The sequence below is a fragment of the Sciurus vulgaris genome, assembly GCF_902686455.1.
Source record: "Sciurus vulgaris genome assembly, chromosome: 19".
NCBI classification, from domain to species: domain Eukaryota; kingdom Metazoa; phylum Chordata; class Mammalia; order Rodentia; family Sciuridae; genus Sciurus; species Sciurus vulgaris.
In genome coordinates, this window is record NC_136480.1 from 2,218,825 (window position 1) to 2,234,579 (window position 15,755).

A 15,755-nucleotide genomic window follows, 5' to 3' on the forward strand; every position below is an offset into this window, starting at 1 on the left:
TCTTCAGTATTCTGTAGTTTTCATGGTAGAGACCTTTCACATCCTTGGTTAGATCAACTACTGGGTATTTTTCAAGACTACTGTGAAGTGGGTGGGAGCGCTTCCTATTTCTTTCTCAATGGAATCGCTGCTGTTGTATAGAAAAGTTATTGTTTTTTAAGTATTGATCTTATGTCCTGGTACTTTGCTAAATTCATTTGTCAACTCCAGAAGTCTTCAGGTTAAATTTTGTGGGGCTACTAGATGTAAGATCATGTCTTTAGCACACAGTGATAGTTTGATTTCTTTTCCAATTTATATCCCCCTAATTTCCTTCTCATGCCTGATTGTCCTGGCTAGAGTTTCAAGAATTATATTGAATAGAAGTGGTGAGAGTGAATATTCTTATCTTGTTCTTGATCTTAGTGGAAATGCTTTCATTTTTTCTCCATTCAATCTGATGTTGGCTATGGGTTTATCATGTAACTCTTTTATAATGTTATTTCTATCCCTAGTTTCTTCAGTGTTTTTAAATTTATTTTTACAGGCTGGATTTTTTAAAAAATAATTTGTTTATTTTGATTCATTGTAAACAAATGGGGTACAACTTGTTTCTCTGGTTGTACATGAAGTAGACTTGCACAATTTGCGTAATCATACATATACATAGCGTAATGATGTTTGTTTCATTCTATTGTTTTTCCTCCCCCCCACTCCTCTTTTTCCTCTATACAATCCATCCTTCCTCCATTCTTGCCTTCCTCCAACCCCCCATTATGTATCATCATCTACTTATCAGAGAGATCATTCAGACTTTGTTTTTTTGGGATTGGCTTATCTCACTTAGCATGAAATTCTCCAACTTCATCCATTTGCCTGCAAATGCCATAACTTTATTCTTCTTTATGGCTGCGTAATATTCCATTGTGTGTATATACAATTGAAGGGCATCTAGGTTGTTTCCACAATCTAGCTATTGTGAATTGAACAGCTGTGTCACTGTGGTATGCTGTTTTAAAGCGTTTTGGGTATAAACTAAGGAGTGGGATAGCTGGGTCAAATGGTGGGTCCATTCCAAGTTTTCTAAGGAATCTCCATACTGCTTTCCAGAGTGGCTGCACTAATTTATAACCCCACCAGCAATGTATGAGTGTACCTTTTCCTCCACATCCTCGCCAACACCTATTGTTGCTTGTATTCTTGATAATCGCCATTCTAATTGGGGTGAGATGAAATCTTAGGGTAGTTTTGATTTGCATTTCTCTTATTACTAGAGATGTTGAACATTTTTTCATATATCTGTTGATTGCTTACAGATCTTCTTCTGTGAAGTGTCTGTTCATTTCCTTAGCCCATTTGTTGATTTGGTGATTTGTAGTTTTGGTGTAAAGTTTTTTGAGTTCTTTATAGATTCTGGAGATTAGTGCTCTATCTGAAGTATAAGTGGCAGAGATTTTCTCCCACTCTGTAGGCTCTCTCTTCACATTGCTGATAGTTTCCTTTGCTGAGAAAAGTTTTTTAGTTTGAATCTATCCCAGTTATTGATTCCTGCTTTTATTTCTTGTGCTTTGGGAGTCATGTTAAGGAAGTCTGCTCCTAAGCCAAAACACTGAAAGCTTTCCCCCTAAAACTGTAACAAGGCAGGGATGCCCTCTTTCGCCACTTCTATTCAACATCGTCCTTGAAACTCTAGCCAGAGCAATTAGAACCAAGAAATTAAAGGGATATGAATAGGAAAAGAAGGACTCAAACTATCCCTATTTGCCAATGACATGATACTATATTTAGAGGAGCCAAAAAATTCCACCAGGAAACTTCTAGAATTCATAAATGAATTCAGTAAAGTAGCAGGATATCAAATCAGTGCTCCTATATCTAATGCATTTTTATTCATAAGTGATGAATCCACAGAAAGAGAATTTAGGAAAACTACCCCATTCACAATAGCCTCAAAAAATTAAAATACTTGGGAATTGATCTAACAAAAGAGGTGAAAGACCTCTACAATGAGAACTACAGAACACTAATGAAAGAAATTAAAGAACACCTTAGAAGATGGAAAGATCTCCCATGTTCTTGGATAGGCAGAATTAATATTGTTAAAATGACCACACTACCAAAAGTGCTATACAGATTTAATGCAATTCCAATTAAAATCCCAATGACGTACCTCATAGAAATAACAAGCAATCATAAAATCCATTTGGAAAAATAAGAGACTGAGAACAGCTAAAGAAATCCTTAAAGGAAGAGCGAAGCAGGGGTATCACAATAACAGACCTTCAACTATACTACAAAGCAGTAGTAACAAAAACAGCATGGCATTGGCACCAAAATAGACAGGTAGATCAATGGTACAGAATAGAGGACACGGACACAAACCCAAATAAATACAATTTTCTCATACTAGACAAAGGGGCCAAAACATACAATGGAGAAAAGATAGCCTCTTCAACAAATGGAGCTGGGAAAACTGGAAATCCATATGTAGCAGAATGAAACTTAACCCCTATCTCTCACCCTGCACAAAACCGAACTCAAAATGGATCAAGGACCTTGGAATCAAGACCAGAGAACTTCTAGAAGTAAATGTAGGTCCAAATCTTCATCATGTCAGCTTACAGACTGGATTTTGATTCTTTGTACACAAATGGGGTACAACTTTTTATTTGTACGGTTGGACACAATGTAGATTCACACCATGCATATATATAGGATAATACCGTAACTTTTTATTTGCACGGTTGGACACAATGTAGAGTCACACCATGCATATATATAGGATAATACCGTCTGCTCATTCTACTGTTTTTCCATCCCCACCCCCTGCCACCCCTTTTTCCTCTACACCACTCAAAGTTCCTTCATCTTCTCATCCCCCGTCACCCCTCCTCTTTATATATTGTCTTGCACTTATCAGAGAAAACATTCGACCTTTGGTTTTGTGGGCTTTATTTCACTTAGTATGACCTCTTGATGTCAGTCTCATAACCTTCCCTGTTTTTCACATAAGTGATTGTTGCATTTTATCAATGTTTGCCTTTCCTGCATCTTTTGAGATGATCATATGATTCTTGTTTTTCATTCTCCTTAGGTGATGATTTACATTTATTGATTTGTGTGTGTTGATCTATGGGATCCAGCCTACTTGATCATGGAGTATTCTCTTCTTACTATGTTTTTGAATGAGGTTTTGTAATATTTTATTAAGGACTTTGCCATCTGTGTTCATCAGCTGATTCACCTTTGGTGTATGGGAATGCAATTAATTTGTGGGTATTAATTTTATATCCTGCTCATTTGCCAAATTCATTTTTGAGTTCTAGAATCTTTCAGGTGAATTTTTTTTTTTTTTGGTCTCTGAAATATAGAATCATGTCATTGGCAAATACAAATTGTTTTTGCTCTTTTTTCCCTGTACAGATCACTTTAATTTCTTTCTTTTGTCTAATTCCTCTGGCTAGCATTTCTAGAACTATGTTGAATAAAAGTGGTGAAAGGGCTGGGGAGATAGCTCAGCTGGTACAGTGCTTGCCTTGCAAGCACAAGGCCCTGAGTTTGATCCCCAGCACCTCCAAAAAAAAAAAAAAAAAAAAAAAAAAAAAAAAAAAGTGGTCAAAGAGGGCATGCCTGTATTATTCCAGATTTCACATGAATTTGTTTTCTATTTTTCTGAGTTCAGAAGGATGTTTCCTGACTGCTTGCTCTATTTAGAAGGATGTTGGCCTTGGCCGTGCTTGTTCACCAGATCCATATGGATGATATATTTTTGTATTCGTGGTTTTTTTTTGTTTTAATTATACATGACAGTAGAATGTATTTTGACATATTGTACACACATGGAGTACAACTTTCTATTTTCTGGTTCAGAGAAACAAATATGTATAGGTACACGGGTCCTTGAATGAATCAACATACATTCAAATAATATAAAAACCAAATATGTAGCTTTTACAGTGTTGAGGTATGTTCCTACTATTCCTAAATTATCTAGTGTTTTAAGCATGAGTGGATCCTGTATTTTGTCAAACGCTTTTTCTGCATCTATTGAGATAACTGTGTGATTCTTTTCTTTATTGATGCGATGAATTGTGCTTATTGATTTCTGTAATTTGAAACAACCTTGCATCCCTGGGATGAACCCCACTTGATCCTGGTGTGATATATTTTAATATATTTTTGTATGTAAGTTGTCAGTATTTTATTAAGAAATTTTTCATCTATATTCATCCAGGATATTTGTCTGAGGTTTTCTTTCCTTGATGTGCCTTATCTGGTCTTGGTATCAGGGTGAATATTAACTTTAAAGAATGAGTTTTGAAGGGTTCCCTCCTTTTTTATTTCGTGGAGAAAATGAGGAGCATTGGTGTAACTCTTTTTTGAAGGTCTGCTAGATTATGGCTGAGAATCCATCTGGTCCTGGGCATTTTTTTGGTTATGCTTTTGATGGTTTCTTAAATTGCATTGCATTTAAACCTAGTCTGTTTAAATTTTCAATGTCCTCATGATTCAATCTTGGTAGGCCATATGTCCCAAGGAAATCTGTCAGTGTCTTCATTATTTTCTATTTTATCAGAGTTTCAAAATAGTTTATCATCTGTATTTCTGTAGTGTCAATGGTGATGTTTCCTTTTTTTATCACAAATCTCAGTAATTTGAATTTTCTGCTGTTTTTCACTAGCTTGGTAAGTGTTTATCAATTTACTTATCCAAAGAATCAAGTTTTATTTCACTTTTTTTACTCTTTTTTGTTGTTTTAATTTTATTTATTTTGACTCTGATTTTAATTATTTCCTGCCTTTTATTGCTTTTGGTGTTTTTTTTTCTTCTTTGTGGTTTGTGATGTCATATTAGGGTATTTATTGGGTGACTTTCTATTCTCTCTCTCTCTCTTTTTTTTTTTTTTTTTTTTTTGCGGTGCTGGGGATTGAACCCAGGTCTTGTGCTTGCAAGGCAGGCACTCTACCAACTGAGCTATCTCCCCAGCCCTCTCTTCTCTTAATGAATAAGTTTAATGAAATAAATATTCCTCTTAGAACTGTCTTCATAATGTCCCAGAGATTTTGACATGCTCTGTCACTATTTACATTCCTTCTATTATTTTTTTATTTCATCCCTGACTTCTTCAGTTAGTCATTATTCATATAATAGTGCATTATATAGTCTCCAGGTGTTAAAGCAGCTTCTATTTTTTATTTTATCATTGATTTCTAATTTCATTCCATTACCATCTGATAGAATGCATGGTACATTCTCTATTTTGTTATATTTTCTAAGAGTTGGGTTTTGTCCTAAATATAGTCAATTTTAGAGGAGTGTGCTGCTGAGAATAAAGTGTATTCAGTCATGGATGGACAAAATATTTTATATATGTCTGTTAAGTGTAAATTATTAGTTGTCTTTTTTAGATATATAACTTCTTTATTTAGTTTTTGCCTGCAGTTTTATCCAGTAATGACAGAGTTGTATTAGAGTCACCTGGTATTATTCTTTTGTGGTGTATTTGATTCTTGAATTTGAGAAGTGCTTCTTTGAAGTACATAGATGCTCCATTGTTTGGGGCATAAATATTAACAATTATTATGTCTTATTGATGTGTAATTTCCTTGAGCAGCGTGAAATATCTTTCTTTGTCCCATTTGATTAACTTTTCTTGAAGTTCACATTATCCAAAATGAGGATAGACATCTGTGCTTGTTCACCAGATCCATACGAATGATATATTTTTGCATTCATGGTTTTTTTGGTTTTAATTATACATGACAGTAGAATGTATATTGACGTATTGTACACACATGGAGTACAACTTCCTATTCTTCTGATTCAGAGAAACTGTTGTGCCCAGCGGCTCGAGACCCCACAAAGACCACCAGAGACCACGATCAATGCAAGCAACAAAGAGTCATTTATTAGCAAGCTCGAGCCTGGTCCTCCGCGCACTCGGTAACCGGTGACGCTAAGAGGCCCTGAGCCCTTGTTCAGCAGGCTTTTTATAATGAAAGGCAAACGGTTTTACAGTGCTCTTTTTAATTGGTTAACATTTGAATAGCTAAACAGTAGTCCTCCTCTGGTTGGGTCCTGCCAATCTATTTGATTCTCATTGGGTCCCACCAGAACTGAACTGGTCCTAGAGGAAGAAGGGAGGAGGGAAGGGGTGAATTATGCAGGAGATGAGTCGGGGTTAGGCCCCCCTGTCCTTGATAGATAAGGTCTAGGCAGCTGCACATTCTTCAGACAAATATCTCTTAACAACCTTGGTAAGCACAGGGGCCCAGCAGTCCTGTTTGTGCTGTATTGGCTCTTGAGGGTGCAGTTGCAACTGCCTGCATCCTGGTGATTAAGACAGTTAGCTGCTCAGATATCACCCTGTTCTCAACCTTCCCCCCTTCAGTTGTTCATAATGAGGAATCGTGCTCATTCGGGTGTCGCGCATATTCATCTTCTGGGGCCGGTATTCTCTCGTATTGTTGTCTCAGCACCATTAGTTGGATCGTGCTTACATGGTCCTTAACAAAAACTATTAACTTACTTAAAATGCAGGGTACAAAAGTTAAAATAAGCAAAAGCAGAGCTAAGGGGCCTACTAGGGTAGAGATTAGGGTAGCAAGCCACCGGGACCTATTGAACCACGCTACAAATCAATTTTCTTGGGCCTCCCTCTCTCACTTTCTCTTGGTGAGACCCTCTCTGACCTTAGCCATGAATTCCCTCACTACTCCAGAATGATTAGCATAAAACCAACACTCTTCTCCCAGGGTTGCACATAGACCTCCTTGCTTACAGTCTTTAAAGGCAGGTAAATTTGATAATCAATGAGCTTTGGAGATCCTTAATGTTTTATTCTCCCAGGGGCAGTCTCCAACTTCGAGGCAGATGGGTTTCATGGCCTTCATTTCCTCGATTTGACCCAATCCCCCATTTCTACACTAACTACCTGTTCTTAATTCTGGCTTCATCCTCCCCTTTTGCTATAGGAACTCCTTGCTGCTGTAGGGAAAGGGGTGCCGATCGTTCTGGCTGCTTCGAAGCTGAAAGGGGGCAGCATGGGGCAAGCAGTTTGGAGTTCCCTTTTTAAAAAATTGGGTCAATCGAGGAGTCCAAGGTAGAAGTCTGGCTGGGGAAGAGCAGGTTGTAAAGTCATCTGGGGGTGGGTGCTTCTATGAGAGAAGAACAAAAAGACATAAGTACTGAAATGAGATTAGTACAAAGTAAATGTTGCAGCATCTGAAACATACCACTGAGTATCATAAAAATGACAGAAGTCAATCTTTCACCAGGAGGTGGAAGAACTGAGAAATTGCTCCCATAACTAGGCCTGGCAAAGGCTGGAGAGGACAAGGCCTTTATTTGGGGACTTTAACATTGTCCAGGTTATCAGGAATGTAAACACAACATTTAACTCTTAATGTCATAGATGTCCCCAGAAAATATAGTTAAGCTACTTAATGTCATCTGATTTTTGTAAAATATCCCTTTATTGGTATAACCTGTGTTTAGTAGAGATCTCTATACTTCTGTTACTTAGGGATAGATAATCATAGGAGCAAACATAGATTACGTCTACCTGTGTAGCTTAGGAAGGTCTTAAACTGACTAAAAACTTCTGACTCTGGAAGTTTCTCTTGATAGTTATCAGGCACATTTGCTGAAGAACCTTTCTTTCATTTGTAGCTTCCAGTCTTTATTCTAGTGGCTTAATACAAGTGTACATCTTAAGTTACATTTAACTATTATTTCTTTTAAATGCCCAAGAATGGCTGTATTTTGGGTTTTAACTGTTTTGCTGGGTGTCTAAGATCAAGCTGGTCAAATTGACCTGGTTCCTGTCTTGTTAAAGAGTCAGCTGAGTTCCCACAGGGGTCACTCGTAGAGAACTTAAGAGCAGCTTCTTAGCTCCACCAGTGACTTTGATTAGGCAGGGTCTCCTTGATCAGGTGACTTCCTTTGCAAGCATCAAGGGATGTTTCCCTTTCTCCATGACCCTCCTCTGCAGCAGATGCACTGAGTGATTTTTCATCCTCTAGTCTCAACAATCTCCTTGATCAGGAGGTTGTGTGACCTAGAGTTGCAACGCTCCTTAGAGAAGTTCTCTTATTCCCTGGGTTCAGGCTGACTTTGAGGGCAAGATACCATTTTTTCTTGGCCTCTGTATTTAATTCCAATTTCTAAGTTTGATCTTAATCATCCAGCAAGCCAGTCTCACCAGTCATAAAGTAAGAGTACTGGCCTTTAACTTCAGTGTTTATAACTTTACAGTTATTTGCCCTTTTATCTAACTGGAGTCTGTATTAGTAGTGGAAGTTACCACTATCTGTTCTATAGGTGATGGCTTATTATCACAAGTTACCTAGGTTGTATGTTCTGGAAGCAGCTACTTCTACAAAACAGTAACAGGCAACAGTTTTACAAAATGAAATTAGCAAGAGTAAAAACATATTCAGTTGTATAATAGCTATCTTGAATTTTGACTGAGAACTACATTATATCCCCTATTTGAGATCATAGTAATTTTACAACAAAAACCAATCTTCTGACTATAACTTTAAATAAGCTGAAGTCTGCCTTATTTTGGAGTCACTCTAACATGCAGTAAGGTGGGAGGCAGAGCCTTATCTCAGGTAAGGCGTGGCTCTTTACAAATCTTAAGTGTTCTAATTTTGATGTTGATCTTTGCTTCTTCCTTAAATATCATTAAATAGTTTACATATATTGTTTCCTGAGTCTATATAAACTTTATAATTGACACAATTTAACATTGTATCTAAAACATGAATCAAAGAAAGGCTGAGAGAGCTTTTAACTTTCCTTTTGTGTGGCAAAATGCTTTCACCTTCTACTATATGAACCTTTAAACAAATCAGGCTGTCACTAACTCTTAGATATACATTTACATTTAAATTTTTGTCTCAGTGAAACAAGTAACCAATTTTACATATATCTTATTGATAATAGGGCCCATAATAGAATATTAAATGATAAAAATAAATCCCCAATAAAATGTACTCCTTAATTTTAAGATTACCATTACAGACAAGTTTATTCTGGAGAATAGCAGCGCTTGATAAATTCCCTGCTTTAAAAACTTGTATACCTGGAAAATATGAACACATTTAATATACAAAGAGTGACCATTTTACAATTACCTTGATACCTTTATATTTTACCAAATTTAGTTTTTAAAGAAAAATGTAGACTCTGTAACATAGTACAATACTCTTAACAGTTGTTTAACCATAATTGTATAAACCCCAATTTTTGACTAATTTTTCTAAAGAATAAAACTTAATAGACACAAAGTTAAGAGTAAATTAGTGTTTCAAATCCTTGTCATTTTACCATATAGATTAAACTTAGGTTTATGTCAGTACAGTAGTATTTAACTTTAAGAAAAACCTTAAACAGCTTTAACTGATTGTCTCACATACTTGTAACCAACTTAGTTTCATGCAAACTTGTTGACGTTTGCCCTTTACTTACACACAGACTTTAAAAAAGTGAGAGTATGGGTGTATCTATGTAACTGGGAGACTTCAGATCCTTCACACAGATGTGTCCAGGGAATCAAGAGAAAGTTTTGAGTTCAGTTCTCCCCAGGTTGCTACTACCCAGCAGAGAATAAAACAAAAGTAAGAGACAGATGACAGGTTCCACTGGGGAATCCACAGTCTGTGTTCTCCAGTGGGATCTTGTCACCCTCTTACAGATGCTAAAATTCAAAGCCTATAGGGAAGTGAGTTAAAGACTTCTTTTCCATAAACTGTGCAGGATCAGCCAGGTCCCCTGACTCCCCATGAAACCTGCCTAGGTAAGTGCCTTTCTATCGCTCAGATGCAGCATCAGTGTGTGAGGAGGCTTCTGTGATTGTGATGAATAATCAAAATAGCCAACGTGTGTCTTAAGCTTTTCGGTAGCCCTAAATGATTTATTCAGGTAAGCCCGTACTCAACAGCTCTGAATATTGTTTAGTTTAGAATGCAAAGGGACATTTTCTTTTAATTGATTTAGCCCAATAATTCAGTGACTCATGAAAATTTATAAATTTCTTTCATAAGAAATCATTATTTCAAGAAAACCAATTTTGGTTTCCATCTACTTCTCAGATTATAATGATTTTAATTTGTTGCTATATCTGTTCTCAAAGTACATAGTAATATGTTATTTTGTACTTCAGCATTACTAATTTATATTTATATGCACCTAGACCAAGATAAATTCTAACCCCAGAATTTTAGTATGCATCCTTGTTTTTCCTCCTCTTGTCTCCATAAGACAATTCAAAATATTATTTAAGCATTTTGTTTCATTCCTAAGATAATGAGAATAATATACACTGAACTACTTTTCAATTTATCAGAAGGAAATTATATAATTTGTTCCAATCATTGTCTTATAAGGAGAGTTTAATCTCACATTACTAAAAAATATCTAGAATTTTCTTATGTAGATGTATTTTGTCTCAGTTTTCATCTCACAAAACTAAGCCAATTGTGTCAAGTCTTGAACAAGTGCTGTAGGTGCTGGGATCCAAGCTGGAGCAGTGACCAGGGGCTGCAGTTGCCTGGGAGTCACAACCATGTGATGAGAGTTGCCTCTTCCTGGCTTCCAAAGGACCAGTGGTGTAATCTCTCCAAAATGTCAGGAATAAAATTGACACTAGTGGAGAAGTGATGGTGAATTTGTCAGTTATGATAACAAACTAAATATGCCCTTTATGTACATCACTAAATGAGGACAGAAATCACAGTATTTACACCATATGTGTGACTGTGTCCATGTTGCACCTGAGAAAACAGGTTTGTCATCCTCCCTCCCTACAGCCTGTGGCTCTTCAGCCAAGCTGGTTTTCAGGTCTGCTGAGAGCTGTCCTCCATATCCACTGCCGTCCTTGCCACTGGCTAGGGTGCACTGACTTTGGTCTTGTTCACTAGTGTCTGGCCCAGTGGTTGAGAGCATATATCTCAGGGTTGTCTGTGATTTGGACGATGGCAGAATGCACAATGTTTAAGTGCAGGCTTCCTTGGTCAGGGAAGGAAAGGGAGTCTGCACTGAGTTAGCCTTTTCTTTCTTTTCTTTTCTTTTTTTTTTGGGTGCTGGGGATCAAATCCAGGGCCTTGTGCTTACAAGACAACCACTCTACCAGCTGAGCTATCTCCCTAGCCCCACCTTTTCTTGAAGGAATCTCACACTGTCCACTCTAAGGAAGCCTGGTGATGATTTTTTTTAAAGAAACTGACTTCCATTCACACTTTTTTCTCCACTTACGTTTTATCTTCAGACATGCCCACTTAGACTTTCCTTTGCCTCCCCATCGTGACCTTCCTGAGTGTGACCTATTTCTGAACTTCTTTTTCACATCATTATTTTCTTGAGTAATTTGTCATCATATTCAGAGTCTGCAGGCTGAGGACAGCTTGTGTCCCCCAGCATTTCAGTCATGATCTGGGCTTGGCGTATTATGGCACCCTGGTGCTGCTTCAGCATCCTCTCTCCCAAGAGCTCCATTCCAGAAGGGGGGTCCTGGATCATCCTGATGATGGACAGGCCTTCTCTTCTCCATCTCCTGGACTGAGTAGTGCTTGGCAGGTGTTGGTGGGGTGAGACACAACTGGGAAAGGATGGGCTAAGAGGATTCCTGTTAACTCAGACTCATGAAATGTTCACATTTTCACGCCGTTTTCTAATAAAACTGATAAATTAGCACAGAAGTAGGTACGTAAATTTATTTATAATATAACTACATGTAAAATGCATGGAAGTGGACTATACGCTTCACTAATACACATCTGTGATCTGCACAGCATTCAGACAGGCAACTCCTCTCTTCCTTACCATCTCCTGGTGCCCCAGGGGGGTTAATGCATGTGGGGGACTCCTGAGAACATCCATTTCTGCCCTTTCATTGATCAGAACTATGGGGAAAGGAGATAAGCTTTTCCAGCTGTAACTAGGACATTTCTCCTATAGAAAAAAAAATGTAATGCATAGCTCATTTTCATGTTATGCTTGCCTGAGAAAACTCTTCCCTTCCTGCGTTTGCACGTCCATGGCACCTTCCTGCTCCATCCTTGCCTCCCACGATGATGCAGGCAGAACTGCAGTTCCCTCGGCAAAGCTGGAAACCAGGGTCCTGTGGCCTCAGACAGTGGATAAGTCAGACTGTTCCTCTGGGTTTTAGGTCCTCTTTGTTTTATTTTCTTAAACTGAATTAAAGTAAATTCATGAAAAAACCTTATTTTGTAGAAGTAACACTATGGATGGGAATCATACTTATTTAATTTTATATAATTTTGTAGGGCAAGTTGAAATACTATATATCCAGTTTATGTTCTTTGAAAGCAATTTCAGTATCAAAACATCAGTATATCTTATAACTTACTTGAAATAGGCATATAGAAATGTGCATATTCTGTTTCTAGAAAGTGAGAAGACACAGAATGTGGTACTGTGCCTACTAATAACAATCTCTGACTCTTAAAATGTGGGGGCTACTGGACCATTATGTTAGCATTTTTCTTCTATTTCTCTTGGGTACACCAAGGGAAAAAAATCTCCTTTTGTTGGTGGTGTGAGTACAGAAATTTCTTTACTAAATTAATTGTTTGCCAAAATTATTTTTTTTCTAATGTAACTATGTAATTTCCAAATCAGATTGTGGCACTTCTTCAATGATTTCAAAGCAATTATTTCACTAGACTTAAGATACTTCATTCTTTGTCATTTGTGTTCACCCTTACTGATGTTATAAAACTGATTTTCTAGGTGAAAATGATTTTCAGCCTCACTGACTTGTTTTTCAGATGATAAAATTATGGGAATATGTGACTAGCCTCATTTTAAATGTCACATACTTCAGAGCTGTACAGCCCAAATTAAAAATGTAATGAAATAAATACCTTCATTCTGTAAGGAGATATTCCATGAGGATGTCATCACCCAATTGTCTAGTGTGATTTTTCCTCAGTCTTTTTTGGAGAAGCATTATTCCTTACTAAAGGAAAATACAAAAGTTGGCTCTTTTATGAAACTCCTCTCAGGGTGAAGGTTGATTCCTGTCTCCTATTTAAAATACTAAAAAGTATGACCCCCCAAAGTACTTAAATTGTGTGGAATGTAGTGGTTCATGCCTATCATCCCAGTGGCTTGGGAGGCTGATGAAGGGGGATCACAAGTTCAAAGGCAGCCTCAGCAACTTAGTGAGACCTAAGCAATTCAGTGAGACCCTGTCTCCAAATAAAATACCAAAAAAAAAAAAAAGACTGGGTATGTGCTCAGTGGTTAAGTGCTCCTGGGTTCCATCCCCAATACAAAATATATTGTGATTACTTTCTTCCGTTTTTCTATATGCCCAAGAATGTACAGAAAAGTAATGTGTGGAATATAATCCTGGTAATAATCCAAGTTTCCTCTCACTTCCATATAGTTTTTCAGGCATAATCATATATATATAAATCTAGGGATGATTATAGAAAAACCTAAAATTTCATCAAAAGTTTTAGGATCCTGTTATTTTGGTAGTCACTTCACCTCCTGATCTAGGCAAGAGCAACCAGGTGACCTTTCAAGAACCTGTACTTCTGCTCCTCTGCCATGCTTAGGAGAAATCATGTAGTAAACATAATAGTCAACATTTCTATGGAGATCATTATGTGCCAGCAATGCTTGTATGTTTAGAGTATTTACTTACTATTTCTGCATTTGTCATATCTCTAGGATATAGAAAACATGGCTATATTTAAAGCAGGGAAATAGAGGCAACATAGATGTAATTGTTAATGGTCTCACTTATGTGAAGGGCAGGCCATTAGTTTAAACTCAAGCAGTCTAGTTGGGCATGCTGACAGTTGCCTGTAATTCCAGCTGCTCCAGCTAAGAAAGAAAGATCATCGGTTCAAAGCCAGGCTTAGCAACTTTGCAAAGCCCTAAGCAACTAAGTGAGATCCTGTCCCTATATCAGATAAGGGCTGGGATGTGGCTCAGTTGTTGAACAACTCTGGGTTCAATTCCCACTGCCAAAATAAATTAATAAATGGATAAATTAAGGCATCTGACTTCACAACCCACATTTATCAATATTTTGCCTGCAATCTGGTGATGAACAATTGAGAATAGAAAACATTGAAAGTATAGAACTGTATGTGGCCAACCTGTAGACACTCTTTCCTTCAGAGTTCTATTTGGACAATCCTGCAATCTGCCTCTTTTGAATTCACATAAAATGCTATGTACTCAGATTTTTATCAGGTTATTGCACACACAAATACAAATTCACAGTTGTCTTATCCATGAAGAACAATAGAGTTAAAAAGATGTACTGAATATTGGAAGAGTTTGAAAACCACACATTAAAAGCTATCCACATATTTCGATGTGGGCATTCTTGGTGGGTGGGAGTACTGAATCTGGTGATAATTGTGATGAAGAGAGTTTATCTTCCTTTTCTCCTCAGACACAGAGTATGTACTACCTTTCATCAGAAAAAGATGAACAAAAGCAACACCCTGTACATTTTTATTACTGTAAGAAATGCCCTTTTCCTCCCAAATTGTCATTGGGATCACAGCCAACATCTTCCTGCTTCTCTTCCACATCCTAACATTCCTTCCCCAGCACAGGCCCAAGTCCACTGATCTGACCATCGCTCACCTGGCCCTCATTCATCTGCTGATGCTATCAATTAGGACATTCCTGGACACAGACATTTTTGGGATTCAGGACATTTGGAATGACATCACACGTAAAGCAGTTATCTACTTGTACAGGTTGATGAGGAACCTGTCTGTTAGCACCACCTGCCTGCTGAGTGTCCTTCAGGCCATCACCCTCAGCCCCAGAAGCTCCTTTCTGGCAAAGTTCAAGCTGACATCTCCACAGCAGAGTCTGTGTTGCTTCCTCATTCTCTGGGTGTTCAACGTGTTCATTAATGTTCGTATTTTAGTCTCCATGAAAGGCCCCACCAATGCGACATCAGGTTTTGCCTTTGCCTCTGAATCCTGCTCTATTTCCCCCACAGGTCACTACTTCAAGACCTTCTTTTCCCTGATAGGAATCCTCCGGGATGTTTTCTTTATAGGGCTCATGGCCCTCTTCAGTGTGTACATGGTGACCCTCTTGTGCAGGCATAAGAGGCAGTGCCAGCACCTACACAGCACCAGCCTGTCTCCAAGGGCATCCCCAGAGCTGACGGCCTCCAGGACCATCCTGCTGCTCATGGGCTTCTTTGTGGTCATGTACTTTGTGGACTGCAGCATCTCCACCTCTGCTGAAGAGCTGCAGAAGAATGATCCAGCTCGCCTTGGGGTCCAGATGCTGGTGGGCAATGGCTATGCCACCGTCAGTGCTTTGATGCTAATCAGCACTGAAAACCGGATAATCAAGTTCTTCCAATTCACACTGAGAAAGGAGAGGAAATGTTTATGTAGTGCTGTATAATTCATTTTGTCATTCCACATTATTTCTGAATTTCCAAAAATTTGTTTATGTTGAGAAAAAACATGTAAGCAAGTTTTTCTTTCTGGGGATGCTAACACTTGTTCTTTGTGAAGATGCTAATTCAAGTTGGGTGCAGTGGAACAAACCTGTCACCCGATTGCCTCAGGAGGCTGAGGTGGGAGGATTGCAAGTTCAATGCCAATCTCAGCAACTAAATGAGACCCTGAGCAACTTAGTGACATGCTGTCTCAAAATGAAATCTGAAAAGGGCTGGGGTTGTGGTTCAGGGTTTAGGTGCCCCTGGGTTCAATTCCTAGCCCCCAACCCCCAGAAAAAACATGCTGAAT

General features: G+C 38.1%; 1 protein-coding gene across 1 annotated transcript; it reads left to right on the top strand.

Annotated features, from left to right (window-relative positions):
- Positions 1 to 14,502: 14,502 nt before the first annotated feature.
- Positions 14,503 to 15,408, top strand: LOC306650464 (vomeronasal type-1 receptor 90-like; the record flags this gene model as incomplete). Its single annotated transcript, XM_079122478.1, has 1 exon — positions 14,503 to 15,408. The coding sequence occupies one exon, from the start codon at positions 14,503 to 14,505 to the stop codon at positions 15,406 to 15,408; it is 906 nt and encodes a 301-aa protein (XP_078978604.1).
- Between the last annotated feature and the right edge of the window lie 347 nt (positions 15,409 to 15,755).